We start from the raw sequence: 22,630 nt of genomic DNA, 5'->3' as shown, positions 1-22,630 counted from the left end.
CCAACCGGTCGACCAAACATTTCTGTAAAAAGCCCAAAGAGGCTTGCGTTCCAATTTATTTTATTTGTGTCACGCTGTTTGCCATAGGTGCACTTGATTCAGCTGCCCTGCGCACCGAGTAGTTGTAGTGTTCCCATTTTTAACCATTTCATGTGTCTGAAGGTACAAACTCCCCCTACCCAGCAAGCCCGGTGCACCTATAGGTATACCGCTGGTCAATCAGATAGCTCCGAACACCATGTCTGCAGTATATACAGTCATTGGTCTGCAGCTTCCACGAGCCCAAAGTGAAGTTGATAGTCGACTCTACGGTGTGAGATTTCAAAACTTTAAAAACCATGATGAGAGAGACTGCTCTTTTTATGAGTGAATTCATGTCTAAGACTTTATTCAGCACTGTCAACACTTCATTCAACAATTTTATACGCCATTAAAACGCCCTCTCCCTATCCACTCGTGCTACAAAGTGTATCGATAGACTTGCTCGTGTCTTTTTAATAGCAAGGAATATCTCACGTTCTCTGGTCATACGAGTAACAACGTGAATTGGTGTATGAGTCAGAAATAATAGAGTGTGACTCGAGTTTCATCATTAGCGGGAAGACGGTGCCCCCTTTTTGGCCAGTCAGCACTCAGCGGAGGGAGAAGGAGGTCTGAGGGATGGTAGAGAGGCAGCCTCTCCGCTGGTCTCGCTCTCCCTCCACTGAGACTGATCATCAGACGCAGGCACCATCAGTCCAGTAAAATGATTTAAATGTATGCCTCACGAGTAATACAACAAATGATCTATTACCAGTGTGATCATATACCTCAAGTTTTGCAACATTATTTTAAAATGGTCTGAGAAGAACATTGGCAGTGCAACTCAAGAATAGTGATAATGTATCGAGCCTATAGCTTACTGCACAAGCGTCATTGCTACAGAACTGTTTTGAATAGGTTAAATGTTGCATAGGCTTACATTTTTGGGGGGCGACATTTCAAACACACATCTGAGAGGTAGATTTTGGCCTGCATTTTGACTCAGACAGTGATCTCGGCTCAGAAAAGGTTGGTGACCACTGATTTAGGTCACGCTTTAACTGGCTGACATCAGTATTGGGAAGATAGAAATCCTGGACTGGAGTTTTAGGCTCCCAACCGGAACTGGGTCAAACTGCAGTCCTGACCTGTATGTCTCTCTGTCGTGTGTGAATGAAATGAAATGTTCATGTCAAATCGCCAGTTAGCAGCTCATCCCTTATGGGAGTAATTTACCCATACATCACAATAATTCACTGTGATAATTCAGTGATGATTCTTCTGCAACGCATAGAGTAATATTATATATGTTTTTTTTTTAAATAAGTTAAACAAAAATCAGTACATAATAGTAAATAAGGTTATCCAAACAATAATTACATCCCAAGAGCTGTAAAAAAGATGCATACATACAGGCATACATAACATACACAGATAAATAAATACAGAAAAATTTAACAGAAGGCATTTGAACTCAGTCCGGCACAAAGAAAAGATTCATGTGGGAAACAGGCCTGCACACAATCTACATACACTCGTGCCATTTGCCACATAGAAGCTAAATATGTTTATAATTTAATTATAGGTAACCCTTTTTCGTTTATTCCAGGCTTTATCTAAATATTCCGCAAATGGAAATACACAATGGGCAAAAAAACATTTCAGTTTCTCCTCATCGCTCAGCCACATAATGCCGGGGTATATCAGGTGGTCTTTCTGGAATAAGAGCAAGCGTATATTGTGGTAAAAAAGGGCAATAGAGGATAAAATGAGTTTCATTATCTATTTCTTCGAGGTCACAATAGTTACATATTCTTTCCTCTTCCATTTCACCACAATATTGACCTGTGTGTGTGTGTGGTCCTGTTCTTCTATCCTCGTGGGGACCTGAAAGTCCCCACAAGGATAGTAAAACAAGGAACATTCTCCCTCGTGGGGACATTTCCCCACGAGGACAAAGACCATTTTAAGCTTAAGGGTTAGGTTTAGGTTTAAGAGGGTTTCTGTTTATGCTGGTATCAAACCTTGGGTTGCACGGGCCTATTCCAACTTTCCATTTTAAGCTTAAGGCTTAGGTCTAGGGTTAAAGTTACAATTAGGGTTAGGGGTTACGTTTAGGCGCTAGGGTTAGGTTTAGGGGTTAGGGTCAGGGTCAGGGTCAAGATTTTTTGGGGAGGTCCCCACGAGGATAGAAAAACAAGTGTGGGTATGTGTGTGATTGTGTCCATTTGTTTGCCTCTGTGTGTGTGCGGTTTGCGCCCCTCTCACAAACCGGGGTGGAGTGTAAGCAAAGTCAGCCTGTGTTTATGATAGCAGTCACTGTGAGGTAGTCACTCTCGCTGTCCCACTGATGCCACATTATTTCAGTTTATCACCGCTGTCACATTGTCAAAGTATCGGACATTTGAAACACCACAGACAGGGGTGCCTCTACTCTCTCAGACCGAGACGGGCATAACCAGAAAGATACATCATTACTCCTATCTACGTCAACTGGATGTTCACAAGCCTGCATTAGTAGCAAGTATGAACATTTTTTTAATAACAATTCACTTCTCCCACTACATATGACTAAATTAAAATGTACAATTGCAGTAGCCATGATAGTTACTTAATAACACAAGGCTGTGCGTTTTGAATGAGGAAAAAATAAAGCTGATGGGAACTGGGTCCAGATACCAGAGTTCAACATTTTCAGGGAATTCTACAATGACGGTGCAATAACCTCCCTGGAATATTCTACCTGGAAGCTTGCTCATTTTCAATGAGGGTTGGTGTCAACTCCATTTCAATTTAAATAAACAATCTAACTAAACTCCAATTTTTTAAAGAGCTTTTTAAAAGGGGCTCAACAAACTTTAAAGAATGAAGCAAGAATAAAAGGAGCAATTATTGTAAATTCTTACTACAGGAATTGAAATATCCTCATTGAAATTAAATTGTCATTTTCCATTCCTGAAACGGAATTTCAGTTCCCTTCCTGAGTTCAAACTTAATCAAAATGGCAAAGACCCCAACCATGTTTTTAATAACAACAAAAATGTGTGTGCATTTATGCATTTATGCGTGTCTCAGTGCATGTCATACCTCCAGAAGCCAGGGTTTGAGCTTGCGGTCCAGGATGATGTCAAAGCCCAGCACCTCAAAGCAGACACTGTCGCTCCCTGGTGGCTGTCCGGGGCGACACATGCGGTAGGCATGGAGGACGTGGGGCTCAGCCACTATCAGAGTCTTCACCACCAGCTCCTGTTAACAAACACAGATAGTAAGATACTATCAACCCACAAAAACCTCCTCTTCTCTTTACTCTACCTCTAATTATTCAACAATTATTCAATTATTCTATATTAGGCCTGCATTCTAAGTGGTATATGCCAGAATCTGAAGTCTGCACTGCAGAGAACTCAGACGTAAACATTTTAATTTTGTTATAAATTAATATTTAAAAAACAACATCTAATTCATTGTCTAGGTCTGAGACATAATTTTTACGTATATTATCTAATGTGTAAAGAAAAGGAAAAATGTATTGTTGATATAACTGCCTGCTCTCTCAAACACACACACACACAAACACAGACACACATAAACATGATACACACACAAGATACACACAAGCTCACAAAAGACTGCAGGCAGTGAAAAGAGCAACGTGAGGAGTAACATTAGTTAAAGCTGGTCTTTGAGTGAGTGAGTGAGTGAGTGAGTGTGAGTGTGAGAGAGAGCGAGAGAGAGAGAGAGAGAGAGAGAGAGAGAGCGAGAGACGGACAACAGGCCTAGCACAGACCAGGCCCTGTGTTCTCTTATCAGGGCTGAGGCAGGCGTGGGCTCCCCATGAGACGGACTGTGTTTCAGGGATGACCTGCGGTGTGTGTGTACTGCAGGAAGGACAGGTCTATGTGTATCTCATGTAGGCAGTGGGGGTATATGAGAGAGATGCAGGCAGGTACCCTGTAAAGAGATGCCCAGTGTAACATTGGCTTGGGTCATTCGCCAGGCTGGAGACTGGTATGTGTTTGTGTGTTTCCCCAGATGTTTGTGTTTTCAAACCAGGTAGCTTTGGCCCACTTTGGACAGAGAGGAGAAAATCTCTACTTATCAGTAAACAATCCTACAATACCTTGTTTGTTAATATATTTGTATTTATTTATACATTTATTTATACACATACATACATATATATGTATGTGTATGTATATATATGTATGTGTATGTATATATATATATATAAATATACACATACACATATACAGAAGCTAGGACGGAGTAAGTCGCACGGCACAAGTTCACAGGAGAGGCATCTGAAAGTTAATTTAGATTTTGAGCAAAATGCATTTTTTGGTAGAAATGCCTTCTGGAACGTGAACTTTTATGTGCCTGAATAACAAACTTGTACACCATCTGTAAATACAATTGTTAAATTACGAGTCTAGTTAGTTTAGCCACAGAAAAATTCAGGAACCTTCCTGCTACCCATGATTGGCTGAGATAATGGGTGGGCTGGACATGCCGAGAGATGAGTTCTGATTAGTCTGCCGTGCTTCAGTATGTGTAGATAATCCTTGCTACCGCAGCTTTTTTGAATGCGTTCCTACTGCTTTCAACAACATTGCTGCCAAAAATTTAGCAGGCGCTATCAACAAAATTCAGTGGGAAAAAGTTGATGGACTATTTTCTGCACATGGTCAGTGTGAACCGGGGTGACTTGACACAACAACGGGGCAGACAAGCTGTAGCTAGCTACAAACCAAACGGAAAAGACACGCTGCCGTAAAGTGTGCATCAATGTAAACGGGTAAGAGTTTAGCTACATAAGAGTTCAGATACTTTACATTTCAAATGTTGTCAGAAAGTCGTTTTCATTCCAAGATAAAGTGTACTGTTCGCTAGCTAGCGAACGTTAGCTTGCTGGCTCGCTAGCTAACATTACGTGTATGATCTGTGTCGTAATATCATTTGTATCTCAGAAATCCATTTGCATTGCTAGTTATAGCCTAATGTTAGCTAGCTAGCTAACATTGAACCTAGTTGGTTAGCTTCAGCTACCTGCAGATTCATCCTCCAGCATTTCATGCATAGTGGTATGCTGTCACAATCCGTTTGTACTGTAGGTATGGGTTGGGATTATGGTTCATGGTTTAGCTAGCTAGCTACATGTTTAAACAAAATACTTGCGTTGTGATTACGGCCATCTATTAGTATTTCATGAACATGTGTACATGTTTACTTAGCTAGATGTGGCTGGGGGGTGGTTATAGCATTTTTCACATGACCCATCAATTTAGACAATAACTCTAAAATATTTATGCACTATTTTATCTGGACACTTTCAAAGTCAGATTAGGATATAGGCCAAGGACTACATGAAGTGCATTTTTACCTGGAGTTTTTCCTTATTGTAAGTTACTACTTAAACCAGTTTTAGTCTTGAAATTGTTGGTTGTTTACTACACTACCTTACTCATTCTGTTTAGCACATGTGTGAATCCTTAAAGAGATGGGTGGGGCTAATAATGCTGAATTAGGAGTAGACAAAGAAGAGATGTCCAGTAGGTGTACCAAAACATTCAAGGGCCATTCTCTCAAAAGTGGGGTTACAAGTTTATCAACTTTCAAAGCAGAATTACTTTTCCATTGTTCCTCAACTGCAGTGTATGATATACCATTTTGTACTGTAGCTGTACTGTAGCTGTCTTTAATCCAATGTAAAAAAACACAATTTCTAGTTTTGCTACATAAGATCGAATTGAAGCCGGTCACATATATTTGGTGGTATTTTTTAAGTGTTTTGTTGACAGGTGCATTCGGGAAGTATTCAGACCCGTTCACTTTTTCCACATTTTGTTACGTTACAACCTTATTCTAAAATGTATTAATTAAAACATGTTCCTCATCAATCTACACACAACACCCCATAATAACAAAGCGAAAACAGTTTTTTAGAAATGTTAGCAAATTTAAACAAATTTAAAAAACAAATACCTTATTTACATAAATATTCAGCCCCTTTGCTTGGACACTCAAAATTGAGGTCAGGTGCATCCTGTTCCATTAATCATCCTTCAGATTTTTCTACAACTTGATTGGAGTCAACCTGTGGACATGATTTGGAAAGGCACACACCTGTCTAAATAAGGTCCCACAGTTGACAATACATGTCAGAGCAAAACCAAGCCATAAGGTCGAAGGAATTGTCCATTGGGGGAGAAGGGCCTTGGTACAGGAGATGACCAAGAACATGATGGTCACTCTGACAGAGATACAAATTTCCTCTGTGGAGATAGGAGAATCTTCCAGAAGGACAAACATCTCCGTAGCACTCCACCAATCAGGCCTTTATGGTAGAGTGGCCAGACGGAAGCCACTCCTCATTAAAAGGCACATGACAGCCCGCTTGGAGTTTGCCAAAGGGCACCTAAAAACTATCAGACCATGAAAAGCAAGATTCTCTGGTCTGATGAAACCAAGATTGAACTCTTTGGCCTGGCACCATCCCTACGGTGAAGTATGCTGGTGGCAGCCTCATGCTGTGGGGATGTATTTCAGCGGCAGGGACTGGAAGACTAGTCAGGATCGAGGGAAAGATGGACAGAGCAAAATACAGAGAGATCCTTGATGAAAACCTGCTCTGGAGTGCACAGGACCTCAGACTGGGGTGAAGGTTCACCTTCCAACAGGACAACGACCCAAAGCATACAGCCAAGACAACACAGGAGTGGCTTTGGGACAAGTCTCTGAATGTCCTTGAGTGGCCCAGCCAGAGCCCGGACTTGAACCCGATCAAACATCTCTGGAGTGAACCAAAAAAAGCTGTGCAGCGATACTCCCCATCCAACCTGAAAGAGCTTTGAGAGGATCTGCAGAGAAGAATGGGAGAAACTCCCCAAATACAGGTGTGCCAAGCTTGTAGCGTCATACCCAAGAAGACTCGAGGCTGTAATTGCTGCCAAAGGTGCTTTAACAAAGTACTGAGTCAAGGGTCTGAATAGTTATGTAAATTTTATATTTCAGTATTATTTTTTTTGCAAAAATTTCTAAAAAACTGTTTTGCCTTTGTCATTATGCGGTATTGTGTATTGATAAGGGAAAAAACTATTTAATATGTTTTAGAATAAGGCTGTAACGTAACAAATTGCGGAAAAAGTCAAGGGATTTGAAAACTTTCCCGAATGCACTGTACATTCTGAAGTTACTATAGGATTTGACCTGAAGATGTTAAGAAGAGATAGATGAGAGAGGCAGTGCAGAAAGTGAGTGGAGAAACGGGGGATCGAACCGCTGCCTCCAGGGGCATATGTTGTCCAGGGGCGGCAGCACTAGAACGATTGTTCAAGTCAAATCCTCAGGTCAAATCCTATAGTAACTTCAGAATCCAGCGCATAACTCAAACTTTCGTACACATGATGGCATTTATGTCAACGAGAGAATTACACAAAAATGTAAATCACATGCACATTTCTCAAGCTTGAATCCTGCCTTTTTAATAGCATCTCTGTCCTTGGCAGGGAGTGAAAGAGATTTGAGATGGTCAGATTTGTAGCTATATGAAGGATGGTTGAAAGGAAGCAGGCAGTGAAAGAATACAGTGTGTGAATTGCAGTGTGAAGAGCTATTAGGTAGTAGGTGGCAGAACAGAGTCAAGTCTCTAGAAGAGAAACAAAGAGTGCGGCCAGTGTCTTGCTGGGCCCGTGTACCGAGGATAAAGTAACTAACTAGCCGATACGGTGTACATATTAGGACAGAAACACAGGTCCGTGGAAGTTGAGTTCGAGTCCTAGTGACTCTTACTATTACACAACATCTATGGACATGTTTCTGTCCAAATATGGGCACCATAAACGGAGGGTACACAGAGGACACAGTAACTAACTAGCCGATACAGTTTCAATTTTAGGACAGACGCACCCCTCCGTGGAGTCACTGGAGGTCCTATGACACGACGTCCGTGGATATGTGACTGTCCTAACGTAGTTGACACGTTAGGTTCAATCAGTAGAGCTGGTAATGGATGGATCACTTTACTTAATTCGGTAAGCACAATATAATTCACATTGCTTCCTCTTCTATGGGCACAGCAGGAATTGATATCTGATGTCGACAATGTTCTCATTCAACAGCACAGCATCATGTCACTCCAGAGGGAAGGAGAGGGAGGTAAAGAGGATCAAGAGGGAGAAGTGGAGGGGTGAAACGTCTGAAGCGGGAGTTGTCAGCAGAATAGGCTGACAGAAAAAAAGTACGCGTTTCGGGGAGAGATGAGAGAGAGCAAGAGGTGATACACAAAAAACGTTGGACACAACAACAGCCGGGTGCAGAGAGGAGAGATGGATAGAGTAAGGGTGTGTCCCAATAATATCTCCTTTCTCCTGAAGTGTGCACTCGTTCTTAACCACCTACACATTTGAAAGCGTTGGATTGGTGCATGCACCGGTCATTTTCCTTTCAAATCCTTAAAGGAAAGTGAACAATTGTAAACCCGGAGAAAGGAGAGATGTTTCGGAAGCGCCGAGAGTTATGAAGACAAGGAGTAGAGGGTAAATTGGCAGCCACGAGTTTAAATAAGGCCTCCTATTAGGAGAAAATGGGGTTGAGAGATTAAGAAGTAAGTAAAGACAGAAGTAAACGTTTTCAAAGCTAGGGGATGTTGGAGGTTAGAGGAGAAAATATGAGGCAGGAATTCAAGAGGGAGAAAAGGTGTTTGATCTGAGGGTGAGAAACAAACAATCGGATTGAAAAGGGATGAAGGCTGATAGAATGAGAATGAAAATGAAAATGGGAGGACTGAGGGGTATACAGTGGAGAGATGATTGAATCAAATCAAATTGTATTAGTCACTTGCGCCGAATACAAATGCAAATGCTTACTTACAAGCCCCTAACCAACAACGCAGTTTAAAAAATACAAATAAGAATAAGAAATAAAAGGAACAAGTAATTAAAGAGCAGCAGTAAAATAACAATAGCGAGTCTTAATACAGGGGGTACCGGTACAAAGTCAATGTGCGGAGGCACCGGTTAGTCGAGGTAATATGTACATGTAGGTAGAGTTATTAAAGTGACTACATGCACGCATAGATAATAACAGATTACAGGAGGAGTTGAGAAACAGCTGCAACAAGCGAGATTTAAGAGAGAGAACGCAAACCAAACAAACGCCCCGATTCAGACAAGATGAAAGATACTGGAGAAAGGTGTTTGGGATGGACAAACCGCAAGCAGAACGAGTACGTGAGACTTCCAAGAGACGCCTCCACTTGTTTTGTTTCGCCCATCCAAAAGCCAAACAAGCCTGGAGGTCGTTGAATCCCTGTCATAACAAAAGTCTTCAAACCTTGGCCGTAACTGGAATGGTACGCGGATACTCAGTGGGTGTGTGTGTGTGTGTGTGTGTGTGTGTGTGTGTACCTGTGCTCACACTTACGGAAACATCGCCCCAGAACTTGGCCACGTCGTAATCGTTCATGCGCAGGAACTCAGTGAACCAACCAATGGACCTCTTGCTGCCTTTGTCTGCCGTCTCGTCCCTCTCGAAGTTCTCGTTGTGTTTGTTGACGGAGTAGTTTGTTAGATGCATGTACAGCTGGCTCTGTGGAGAGAGATGGGGGTATAATGAATGATTGAATCGTTTGAAATCCCTAGTTCAGTATGTATCGAGCGTTTCAGAGTAGAAGTGCTGATCTAGGATCAGATCCCCTCTGTCCATCTAAATCATATTCATTGTGATCTAAAAATTCAAACTGATCCTAAATATTGACCCATACGGGCCCGGGTCGGAGTTAACAAAATGTTTGCTACATTGCTGTAGTTCTTACTCTCACTCCTTTTGCTTTTAATTGCTTAATCCTGCATATTGTTACAGTATGTCCTATATCTTTTGTCTCTTCGTATGTTTTGTTCATAAAGCCAATGATAAAAGTATATTGACAAAAAAAACTTTGGTACTAAGACCAATGCCATTTGTAGTTGGGCAGTATCTCAAACAAGAAGACAAGACATCCCTGCCTACACGGCAGTAATACCATGGTCACTATATTCCCTGATACAGTAACAGGCTGGCAGTCATGGGCTGCATCGGATAATGGCACCATATGCCCTTTATAGTGTGTGTGTATTTCCGTAAGTGCGTGTGTATGTATGTGCCTGTGAGTATGTGCATCCCTGTGTGTGTATTTCACACTCACCAGGTTGGCTTCGTTGGGCGTGTGGTATTTCTCTGTGCCCATCCTGACGAGGCCGTCATTGTAGAGGAAGATGCGTAGAGGGTCACAGGACGTTACAAGGATATAGATCCTGAGGTCAAACTTGTAGCCCTCCATTAAGAACGGTTTGTCTAGGTACTCCTGCACTATGAAGTGGTCTTGAGCTTGAGCCGGTAGCTTCTCACAGTTTCGTATCAAGGAGATCCTGACAGAAGAACAACAACATAAGGACTTTGTCTCTCACTACTTCCATTGACGTAGCTTCAAATCCTCAAGTGTATTGAGAATTTGGAAACAGAAAATATGCTCTATATGAATGAGCACAAAGAAAAGGTAAGGCCAAATCTCTCTCACTAAAGCTCCGGTTGACAAGTGCTCTACACAAATATACAAACACATAAAGTCCTACGAATAACTTAAATGGAAGCCTGTATGAGCACTAGTGCAGCATCTGGAGAGGATTGTAAAAGATTGACATTTTTGGTTTAAGCAAACAGTCCAAAAGCTACAAACTCCATCCTTGGGAGCAGTAAACGAGATCAAATGCTGTCCCATGGCCTCTGACTATGTGCAGGTTAATAGAAAAGGAAATGCTTGTCCATTTCAACCTCTACTTTCATTTATTTGCTTTGGTCTCTTGTCACTGGCACTCAGGGGTTATAGTATGCAGGCTGCAGTCCCCCCCCCCCCCAGTTAGCCTGGCTTGTGGCCATTGAGTGGGGGTGAGGGTGTTTTCCAAACAGCCATCCCTAAGAAAACTTGGTCCAGGCTAAAACATATCACCATCACTCAGAGCTAAATGAATTACATACTGGTGCATCCCCCCCCTTTCTGTTTCATGGGAGTAGACCAGACATTGGATAACTATACTTTTAAATATGCTTTGTGGAAAGTATATAATTGTTTCCTATACTACTCAAATCCATCTGACATTAGATCATATTTGATCGACATGATACATTTATATCTTAACATTTTGTACATGTCCATTCTCCTGGATGTCCATTGTCCCTGGTGTAGATAATGAAGTCAAACCAAATCAACCAATGCTATTTTGTACTGATAACTATAAATAAGGTGTGACGCTCAACGACTGCATGACTCTTTCAACATGCCACTGAAAAGGTTGAAAGCTGCAATTGATTTTATGACACGTGAAAATACTGCAGAGAAATTAAAAGCCATTTCCAATCATTGCAAACAGAAAGCTGGAAGCTTAGCAAAAACAACTTTTAACCTCTTTGCCCATCTTGTTTCAAAAACACACCCTATACCATCTTTAAAGAGATAGTTTACTCGGTATACAAACAAACATGATTTCCCATCTAAATTGGCTGTAGTTCATTCAAGAAGGCAGTTTTTGGGGATATTTTGTTTCCTTTCCACAGTTAATAGACACATGTTGTTACTGTTAGCATTCTTAGTAGCAATTAACATGAACCTGTTCTTGTGCCTGTGTAATAACACTTTAATTACTTTTGGAACATTTTATTAGCATGCTGTTAAATAACACTTTGGTAATTTAATTTTAATTGTATAGCAATGAGCTGAGTTTTTGCAACTACTGTACATCAGATGAATAGTGACTTGTATGTATTATTATGCAATCATAGAGCAATTCCAAAGTCCTATGTAACAACAATGTTACTATTGTAGTAATCACAAAGTTGCTACACCTGTATAAGAACTTGATGTCAAGTGTTACTTAATTACCTTGTCTGAATATATGAAAATATATCATTTTTAAACTGCGAAAGTGGTCTACTCTAATGTTGAGATGATTCCACTAGCCTCAGGTATTTAATTCTAGACTATATATTACGATTCATATACGATAGCCCTCCAAACTATGTGGTCATGATAATATATTTAGACTAATTCAACTGCTTGTTGTGGTTTTTGGTTCTTCAGCAAATATTTGACAGCGTGTTTGTTTTGTTTTCAACTAACTTGCATGTTTTCAAATACCTTCAAATATTATAGTTTTTTTTGAGAGGTATTTAAAATATTTTGTAATATTATTTGTTTTTCTGAGACCTGTATTTGAATATCATAGAAAATAATAACCTTTAGTTGAAACTCTAAATTCAACTACCTCGAGTATTTGAAAAGTTGGTATTTTCAAATAAACTACAAAATAAAACTATTTTCTGGGTAGACAGAAGCTTTGGCCTGGATGGAGGCTGTGGGACCTTATAGGGAGGTATGGAGGCACTAAGCGACAACAGGAAAATGAGGAAACCATGTTTTTACAAGGTTTTCTAATGTTGTCCTAATCACATCCAAGGGAATAGAGGTATGGTATAGGCTAGGGCTGAACCCATTTAGTAAACTGGTCGATAGGCTGTTGGTCGACCAACATTTCTTTAGTCGAGCAGTTTATACAGTACCAGTCAAAAGTTTGGGCACACCTACTCATTCCAGGGTATTTCTTTATTTTTACTATTTTCTACATTGTAGAATAATAGTGAAGACATCAAAACAATGAAATAACACATATGGAATCATGCAGTAACCAAAGAAGTGTTAAACAAATCAAAATATATTATATATTTGAGATTCTTCGAAGTAGCCACTCCTTGCCTTGATCACAGCTTTGAACACCCTTGGCATTCTCTCAACCAGCTTCACCTGGAATGCTTTTCCAACAGTCTTGAAGGAGTTCCGGCAATTGCTGAGCACTTGTTGGTGTAACGCTCGTCGTAATCCTCGTCTGAGGAGGATAAGTTAGAAGGATCGGAGGACCAAAACGCAGCGTGGTATGTATCCATATTTATTAGAATACTTTTCTAGACGAACAAAACAATAAACAAAACGAAACCAACGACGCTAACAGTCCTGAACATGTGAACAAATGAAAAACAATGAACGCACGAACAGGAACAATCACCCACAAACAAACAGTGAGAACAGCCTACCTAAATATGGTTCCCAATCAGAGACAACGTAAAACACCTGCCTCTGATTGAGAACCATATCAGGCTAGTTAGACAACCCTAAACCAAACATAGAAACACATAACATAGAATGCCCACCCAGCTCACGTCCTGACCAACTAAACAAAGACTGAACAAACAAAATAAGGTCAGGAACGTGACAGTTGGCTGCTTTTCCTTCACTCTGCGTTCCAACTCATCCCAGACCATCTCAATTGGGTTGAGGTCGGGTGATTGTCGAGGCCAGGTCAACTGATGCAGCACTCCATCACTGTCCTTCTTGGTCAAATAGCCCTTACACAGCCTGGAGGTGTGTTGGGTCATTGTCCTGTTGAAACAAATGATTGTGGGACTAAGTGCTAACCAAATGGGACGGCGTATTGCTGCAGAATGCTGTGGAAGCCATGCTGGTTAAGTGTGCATTGAATTCTAAATAAAATCACCAACAGTGTCACCAGCAAAGCACCCCCACAGAATGACACCTACATGCTTCACGGTGGAAACTACACATGCGGAGATCATCCATTTACCTACTCTGCGCTTCACAAAGACATGGTGGTTGGAACCAAAAATCTCATCAGACCAAAAGACAGATTTCCACCGGTCTAATGTTTCTTGGCACAAGCAAGTCTCCTCTTCTTATTGGTGTCCTTTAGTAGTGGTTTCTTTGCAGCAATTCGACCATGAAGGCCTGATTCACGCAGTCTCCTCTGAACAGTTGATGTTGAGATGCGTCTGTTACGTCAACTCTGAAGCATTTATTTGGGCTGCAATTTCAGAGAAAAGTAACACTAATGAACTTATCCTTATCCAGCAGAGGTAACTCTGGGTCTTTGTGGTTTTTGCTAATGCACTTGAAGAAACTTTCAAAGTTCTTGAAATCTTCCGGATTGATTGTCCTTCCTGTTGTAAAGTAAAGTAATGTAAAGTAAAGTAATGATGGACTGTCGTTTCTCTTTGCTTATTTGAGCTGTTCTTGCCATAATATGGACTTGGTCTTTTACCAAATAGGGCTATCTTCTGTATACCACCCCTACAATGTCACAACACAACTAATTATCTCAAATGCATTAATTAAGAAGGAAAGAAATTCCACAAATGAACTTTTAACAAGGCACACCTGTTAATTCAAACGCATTCCACGTGACTACCTCATGAAGCTGGTTGAGAGAATGCCAAGCGTGTGCAAAGCTGTCATCAAGGCAAAGGGTGGCTACTTTGAAGAATCTCAAATCTCAAATATATTTTGATTGGTTTAACACTCAATTTTTTGGGTAACTACATGATTCCATATGTGTTATTTCATAGCTTTGATGTCTTCACTATTATTCTACAATGTGGAAAAATTATAAAAAATTAAGAAAAACCCTGGAATGAGTAGGTGTGTCCAAACTTTTGACTGGTACTGTATATATACACACAGTATATATTTTTTTAAGTTTCATGGTGTACAAAACACCTGCCTGATTCTCACCTGGCTGAGTGGACTAATCCATTGTGGAGGCCGTGGGGATGGCACAGTCCACCACCATAAGACATGTGCTACCAAAATTGGATATGATTATTACATAAGAAAAATGGTGCAACACTAATAAAAACCATATTATTTTATAACAAATGCACTTTCTCTGACATTGGATAGAGGTCGCTGTCCGCGGTTCTGAAACATCGGTGTGCTGTTGAATTGGCGCCTTTTCCTAGACAATGTAGATACAGTATGTGCATAATAGCAAAGTTACCCAGCATATAGGTGTTGAGAACAATGGGTCGGAGGCAGCAGTTGAGTTAGGAGACGAGAAAACAGCCCTTGCCATAATTGTCTAACTTTATTAAGACTATAGTTAACAGCCTAACTGTTAAATGTGCCTGGCATTATAAATCCTCCATGTACAGTAAGGAAATCAGTCAATTGAAAAAAAAATATTAGGCTCTAATCTATGGATTTCACATGACTGGGCAGGGATGCACCCACTGGGGAGCCAGGCCAAACCAATCAGAATTAGTTTTCCCCCACAAAAGGGCTTTATTAAAAAACATTTTGATACAACAGTAGCTAGCATGGGGAGAAGTCTGTCTATAATAAAGTGCTGCTCTGCATTCTTAACAGTACTATCAACAAGGCAGGTCCTACAGGCCCTAGTTTTGTCGCACCTGGACAAGTGTTCAGAGAATTTCAGAAAATTTGCAATTGGCTCAGAAAAGGGCAGCACAGCTGGCCCTTGGATGTACACAGAGAACTAACATTAATAATATGCATGTCAATCTCGCCTGGCTCAAAGTGGAGGAGAGATTGACCTCATCATTACTTGTATTTGTGAGAGGTACTGACATGTTGAATGCACCGAGCTGTCTGTTTGAACTACTGGCACATAGCTCGGACACACATACCCCACAAGACATGCCACTAGAGGTCTCTTCACAATCCCCAAGTCCAGAACTGTCACGACTTCCGCCGAAGTTGGTCCCTCTCCTTGTTCGGGCGGCAATCGGCGGTCGACGTCACCGGTCTTCTAGCCATCGCCGATCCACCTTTCATTTTCCATTTGTTTTGTCTTTGTTTTCTACACACCTGGTTTCATTCCCCCATTACATGTTCATATATTTAACCCTCTGTTTCCCCCATGTTTTTGTGCGTGATTGTTTCTATGTTCATTCGGTACGTTATGGCTGATTTTCGACGGGTGCTGTTTACACCCGTGCGTAATTGATTACCGTTTATTGTTGGTCAAGTGGATGTTTACCTTGTGCCTTTATTTTTAGTAAAGTACGTTGCTCACTCATTCTGCTCTCCTGCGCCTGACTTCATGCACCAGCTACACCCACCTTCTGACAGAATCACGCACCCAACCATATGGAGTCAGACAGGAGTAGGGGTCGAGGAGTGCGCCCAGCACCACGCGGCCATGCTACAACATCTCGGCACCGCCAAGGATCGCGTCCTGCTGACTAAGGATCGCTGGAAGAGAAGAGGAGTTCCTCCCGCGCCTCCACCAGCACCACCAAGGGCACCACTACTCACCCCTCCTTCACCCGGTTCCAGTGGGATTCGGCTCGCTCTTCCGAGGGTGTATGATGGGACGGCTGCGGGATGTCAGCTGGAGCTCTACCTGGAAACCGTTCACCCGGCTCCTTCGGGCCGTGAGAGCGTGTCCACCCTCGTCTCCTGTCTCTCAGTGAAAGCCCTGGAGTGGGCCAACGCAGAATGGGGGGATGGAGAAGCGGTGTAGGACCAATTCAAGGATTTCACCCACCCCTACCGGGCAGTTTTCGACCACCCGCCTGAGGGTAGAGCGAACGTCTCGTCCACCTTAGGCAGGGGACGAGGAGCGCACAGGAGTTCGCTTTAGACTTTCGGACTCTGGCCGCCGGCGCGAAATGGAGCGACTGGGCCCTGATCGATCACTACCGTTGTAGTTTATGCGAGGATGTCCGTCGGGAGTTTGCCTGCAGGGACACCACTCTCACCTTTGACCAGCTGGTGGACCTGTCCATCCGGTTGGATAACCTGCTGGCTACCCGCGGACGTCCAGATCCGGGTCTGTCGATTCCATCCCCCAGCACCACCGCTCATGGAGCTGGCTCATCCGGATCCCTCTTTGGCGTTCATAGTGGAGGTGGACGCGTCCGAGGCTGGGATAGGAGCCGTGCTCTCTCAGCGCTCGGGTACGCCACCAAAGCTCCGCCCCTGTGCCTTCTTTTTGAAGAAACTCAGTCCGGTGGAGCGAAACTATGACGTGGGGAACCCGGGAGCTGTTGGCTGTCGTCAAGGCCTAAGGGGGCTAAACAACCTTTTCTCATCTGGACTGACCACCGCAATCTGGAGTACATCCGGGTGGCGAGGAAACTTAACCCTCGCCAGGCAAGGTGGGCTATGTTTTTTTTACCCGTTTTGTTGTTTTCACCCTATCCTACAGACCAGGTTCCCAGAACGCGAAGGCAGACGCACTCCCGGCCTCTTGCCTGGTGGCACCGGTAGTGTGGGAGCTTGACGCGGACATCGAGCGGGCATTACGTTCAGAGCCCACTCCCCTCCAATGTCTGTACGTTCCGTTTGCTATCCGTGACCGTTTGATCTATTGGGCCCACAAGTCACCCTCCTCTGGTCATACGGGCATCGGTCGGACAGTTCGCTGTCTTAGTGGGAAGTACTGGTGGTCCACTTTGGCTAAGGACGTGAGGGTTTATGTTTCCTGCTCGGTGTGCGCCCAGTGCAAGGCCCCAAGGCACTTGCCCAGAGGGAAGTTACAACCCTTACCCGTTCCTCACCGGCCATGGTCGCACCTGTCGGTGGGTTTCCTAACGGATCTTCCTCCCTCACAGGGTAACACCACAATCCTGGTCGTTGTGGATCGGTTTTCGAAGTCCTGCCGTCTCCTCCCTTTGCCCGGTCTTCATACGGGCCTACAGACTGCGGAGGCCCTGTTTACACACGTCTTCCGGCACAACGGGGTGCCTGAGGATATAGTATCTGATCGAGGTCCCCAGTTCACGTCAAGGGCCTGGAGGGCTTTCATGGAACGTCTGGGGGTCTCGTTCAGCCTTACCTCGGGTTTTCACCCCGAGAGTAACGGGCAGGTGGAGAGAGTGAACCAGGATGTGGGTAGGTTTCTGCGGTCTTATTGCCAGGACCGGCCAGGGGAGTGGGCGTTGTTCTTTCCCTTGGCAGAGATGGCCCAGAACTCGTGCCGCCACTCCTCAACTAACCTCTCCCCCTTCCAGTGCGTACTGGGGTACCAGCCGGTTCTGGCGTCTTGGCATTCAGAGCCAGATCGAGGCTCCTGCGGTGGACGACTGGTTTAGGCGCACTGAGGGGACTTGGGACACCGCTCATGTGCACCTTCAGCGGGCCGTGAGGCGACAAAAAACCAGCGCAGATCGCCACCGCAGTGAGACCCCAGTGGTCGCACCGGGGGACCGGGTCTGGCTCTCGACTCGAAAGCTGCCCCTCCACCTGCCCTGCCGGAAGCTGGGCACGCAGTTTGTGGGGCCATTCAAAGTCCTGAGGAGACTGAACGAGGTTTGTTACAGGTTACAGCTTACCCCCGATTACCGTATTAACCCCTCGTTCCATGTGTCTCTCCTCAGGCCGGTGGTGGGTTGGTACACTCTAGGAGTCTGAGGTGCAGGAGGTTCCTCCTCTCCCTCTAGACATCGAGGGGGCCCCGGCGTATGCAGTTCAATCCATACTGGATTCGAGGCGTCGGGCGAGGGGCCTTCAGTATCTCGTGGAGTGGGAAGGGTACGGTCCGGAGGAGAGATGCTGGGTGCCGGTGGAGGACGTGTTAGACCCGTCGATGCTGCGGGAGTTCCACCGTCTCCATCTGGATCGCCCTGCGCCTCGCCCTCCGGGTCGTCCCCGAGGCCGATGTCGGCTGGAGCCGCGCGCCAAGGGGAGGGGGGGGGGGGGTACTGTCACGACTTACGCCCAAGTCGGTCCCTCTCCTTGTTCGGGCGGAGTTTGGCGGTCGACGTCACCGGTCTTCTAGCCATCGCCGATCCACCTGTCATTTTCCATTTGTTTTGTCTTTGTTTTCTACACACCTGGTTTCATTCCCCCATTTACATGTTCATGTATTTAACCCTCTGTTTCCCCCATGTTTTTGTGCGTGATTGTTTATGTTCATTCGGTACATTATGGCTGGTTTTCGACGGGTGCTATTTACACCCGTGCGTAATTGATTACCGTTTATTGTTGGTCAAGTGGATGTTTACCTTGTGTCTTTATTTTTAGTAAAGTACGTTGCTCACACATTCTGCTCTCCTGGGCCTGACTTCATGCACCAGCTACACCCACCTTCTGACAAGAACAGACTATGTAAGGTGCACAGAACTACATAGAGCCATGGCTACATGGAACGCTATTCCACATCAGGTAACTCATGCCAGCAGTAAAATTACATTTAAAAACTGATTAAAATACACCTTATGGAACCGCGGGGACTGTGAAGCAACACAAACATAGACACATGCATACAAACAAATGATAACATACGCATTCCACACACATGTACAGATGGATTTTGTGTTGTAGATATGCGGTAGTAGAGTAGGGGCCTGAGGGCACACATCAAATATGTTGTGAAATCTGTTATGAATGTTGTGTAATGTTTTTAAAACGTATAACTGCCTTAATGTTGCTGGACCCCAGGAAGAGTAGCTGCTGCCTTGGCAGGAACTAATGGGGATCCCTAATAAATACAAATACAAATTACACACAGAAATACTCCTCAGTTAAATCAGCTGTTGAGGTGGTTGGTCTCAGACGATCCCGCAGGTGAAGAAGCCGGATGTGGAGGTCATATCAAATAAAATGTTATTGGTCACATACACATGGTTAGCTGATGTTAATGCGAGTGTAGCGAAATGCTTGTGCTTCTAGTTCCGACAGTGCCGTAATTTCTAACAATTAATCAAACAATTTCACAACGTTCTACCTTATATACACAAGTGTAAAGGGATGAATAAGAATATGTACATATAAATATATGGATGAGCGATGGCCGTGTGGCATAGGCAAGATGCAATAGATAGTATAGAGTACAGTATATTTAGTTGAAGTCAGAAGTTTACATACACTTAAGTTGGAGTCATTAAAACTCGTTTTTCAACCACTCCACAAATTTATTGATAAAAAACTATAGTTTTGGCAAGTCGGTTAGGACATCTACTTTGTGCATGACACAAGTCATTTTTCCAACAATTGTTTACAGACAGATTATTTCACTTATAATTCACTGTATCACAATTCAAGTGGGTCAGAAGTTTACATACACTTAGTTGACTGTGCCATTAAACAGCTTAGAAAATTCCAGAAAATGATGTCATGGCTTTAGAAGCTTCTGATAGGCTAATTGACATCATTTGAGTCAATTGGAGGTGTACCTGTGGATGTATTTCAAGTCCTATCTTCAAACTCAGTGCCTCTGCTTAACATCATGGGAAAATCAAAAGAAATCAGCAAAGACCTCAGAAAATAAATTGTAGAACTCCACAAGTCTGGTTCATCCTTGGGAGCAATTTCCAAACGTCTGAAGGTACTACGTTCATCTGTACAAACAATAGTATGCAAGTATGAACACCATGGGACCACGCAGCCGTCATACCGCTCAGGAACGAGACGCATATTGTCTCCTGGAGATGACTGTAATTAGGTGCGAAAAGTTCAAATCAATCCCAGAACAACAGCAAAGGACCTAGTGAAGATGCTGGAGGACACACATACAAAAGTATCTATATCCACAGTAAAACGAGTCCTATATCGACTTAACCTGAAAGGCCGCTCAGCAAGGAAGAAGCCACTGCTCCAAAACCGCCATAAAAAATCCAGACTATGGTTTGCAACTGCACATGAGGACAAAGATCGTACTTTTTGGAGAAATGTCCTCTGGTCTGATGAGTTAAAAATAGTACTGTTTGGCCATAATGACCATCGTTATGTTTGGAGGAAAAAGGGGGAGGCTTGCAAGCCGAAGAACTCCATCCCAACCATGAAACACGGGGGTGGCAGCATCATGTTGTGGGGGTGCTTTGCTGCAGGAAGGACTGGTGCACTTCACAAAATAGATGGCGTCATGAGGGAGGAAAATTATGTGGATATATTGAAGCAACATCTCAAGACATCAGTCAGGAAGTTAAAGCTTGGTTGCAAATGGGTCTTCCAACTGGACAGTGACCCCAAGCATACTTCCAAAGTTGTGGCAAAATGGCTTAAAGACAACAAAGTCAAGGTATTGGAGTGGCCATCACAAATCCCTGACCTCAATCCTATAGAAAATCTGTGGGCAGAACTGAAAAAGTGTGTGCGAGTAAGGAGGAAACCTGACTCAGTTACACCAGCTCTGTCAGGAGGAATGGGACAAAATTCACCCAACTTATTGTGGGAAGCTTGTGGAAGGCTACCCGAAACGTTTGACCCAAGTTAAACAATTTAAAGGCAATGCTACCAAATACTAATTGAGAGTACGTAAACTTCTGACCCACTGGGAATGTGATGAAAGAAATAAAAGCTGAAATAAATCATCCTCCCTACTATTATTCTGACATTTCACATTCTTAAAATTTACATTTACATTTAAGTCATTTAGCAGACGCTCTTATCCAGAGCGACTTACAAATTGGTGCATTCACCTTATGATATCCAGTGGAACAACCACTTTACAATAGTGCATCTAACTCTTTTAAGGGGGGGGGGGTTAGAAGGATTACTTTATCCTATCCTAGGTATTCCTTAAAGAGGTGGGGTTTCAGGTGTCTCCGGAAGGTGGTGATTGACTCCGCTGACCTGGCGTCGTGAGGGAGTTTGTTCCACCATTGGGGTGCCAGAGCAGCGAACAGTTTTGACTGGGCTGAGCGGGAACTGTACTTCCTCAGAGGTAGGGAGGCGAGCAGGCCAGAGGTGGATGAACGCAGTGCCCTTGTTTGGGTGTAGGGCCTGATCAGAGCCTGAAGGTACGGTGGTGCCGTTCCCCTCAATAAAAATAAAAAATAAAGTGGTGATTGAGACTTGAGTCAGTATGTTGGCAGCAGCCACTCGATGTTAGTGATGGATGTTTAACAGTCTGATGGCCTTGAGGTAAAAGCTGTTTTTCAGTCTCTCTATCCCAGCTTTGATGCACCTGTACTGACCTAGTCTTCTGAATAATAGCGAGGTGAACAGGCAGTGGCTCGGGTGGTTGTTGTCCTTGATTATCTTTTTGGCCTTCCTGTGACATCGGGTGATGTAGGTGTCCTGGAGGGCAGGTAGTTTTCCCCGGTGATGCATTGTGCAGACCGCACCACTCTCTGGAGAGCCTTATGATTTTGGGCGGAACAGTTGCCATACCAGGCGGTGATACGTGGTTACACGTGGTCTGCGGTTGTAAGGCCGGTTGGACGTGCTGCCAAATTCTTTAAAACGACGTTGGAGGCAGCTTACGGTAGAGAAATTAACATAAAATTATCTGGCAACAGCTCCGGTGGACATTCCTGCAGTCAGCATGCCAACTGCACGGTCCCTCAAAACGTGAGACATCTGTGACATTGTGTTGTGTGGCAAAACTGCACACTTTAGAGTGGCCTTTTATTGTCCCAAGGTGCACCTGTGTAATGATCATGCTGTTTAATCAGCTTCTTGAAATGCCACACCTGTCAGGTGGATGGATTATCTTGACCAAGGAGAAATGCTCACTAACAGGGATGTAAACAAATTTGTCCACAAAATTTGAGAGAAATAAGCTTTTTGTGTGTATGGAAGATTTCTGGGATCTTTTATTTCAGTTCATGAAACATGAGACCAACACTTTACATTTTGCGTTTATATTTTTCTTCAGTGTAGGTCTAAAGTATGATGAAGATCTGAGAAGTCAGTGGTATAACTTTGATAGAAAGATAGATGATGTGGACAGGGTTAAAAAGTATTTGTAGCCGGAGCGGTTATAGATTAGAGGACATGATTGATGAGCACACATGTCAAGTAATCAAAACCTGGGTTTAATTT

At 43.4% G+C, this 22,630-nt stretch overlaps 1 protein-coding gene across 4 annotated transcripts in view; it reads right to left on the bottom strand.

Annotated features, from left to right (window-relative positions):
• The window catches only part of ttll7 (tubulin tyrosine ligase-like family, member 7), a 125,998-nt gene that overhangs the window by 56,088 nt on the left and 47,280 nt on the right, over nucleotides 1–22,630 (bottom strand). For all 4 annotated transcript variants that reach the window (XM_071344489.1, XM_071344490.1, XM_071344487.1 and 1 more), the window contains 3 exons: nucleotides 10,202–10,424; nucleotides 9,442–9,606; nucleotides 3,109–3,267 (listed from right to left, as the gene is read on the bottom strand). In XM_071344489.1, coding sequence (XP_071200590.1) covers nucleotides 3,109–3,267; nucleotides 9,442–9,606; nucleotides 10,202–10,424 — 547 coding nt within the window. The remainder of the gene's footprint in view (nucleotides 1–3,108; nucleotides 3,268–9,441; nucleotides 9,607–10,201; nucleotides 10,425–22,630) is intronic.

Source organism: Salvelinus alpinus, chromosome 16, assembly GCF_045679555.1.
Source record: "Salvelinus alpinus chromosome 16, SLU_Salpinus.1, whole genome shotgun sequence".
Taxonomy (NCBI): Eukaryota; Metazoa; Chordata; class Actinopteri; order Salmoniformes; family Salmonidae; genus Salvelinus; species Salvelinus alpinus.
Note: the sequence above shows the minus strand (reverse complement) of the source record. Positions and strands in the feature narration are given on the sequence as shown.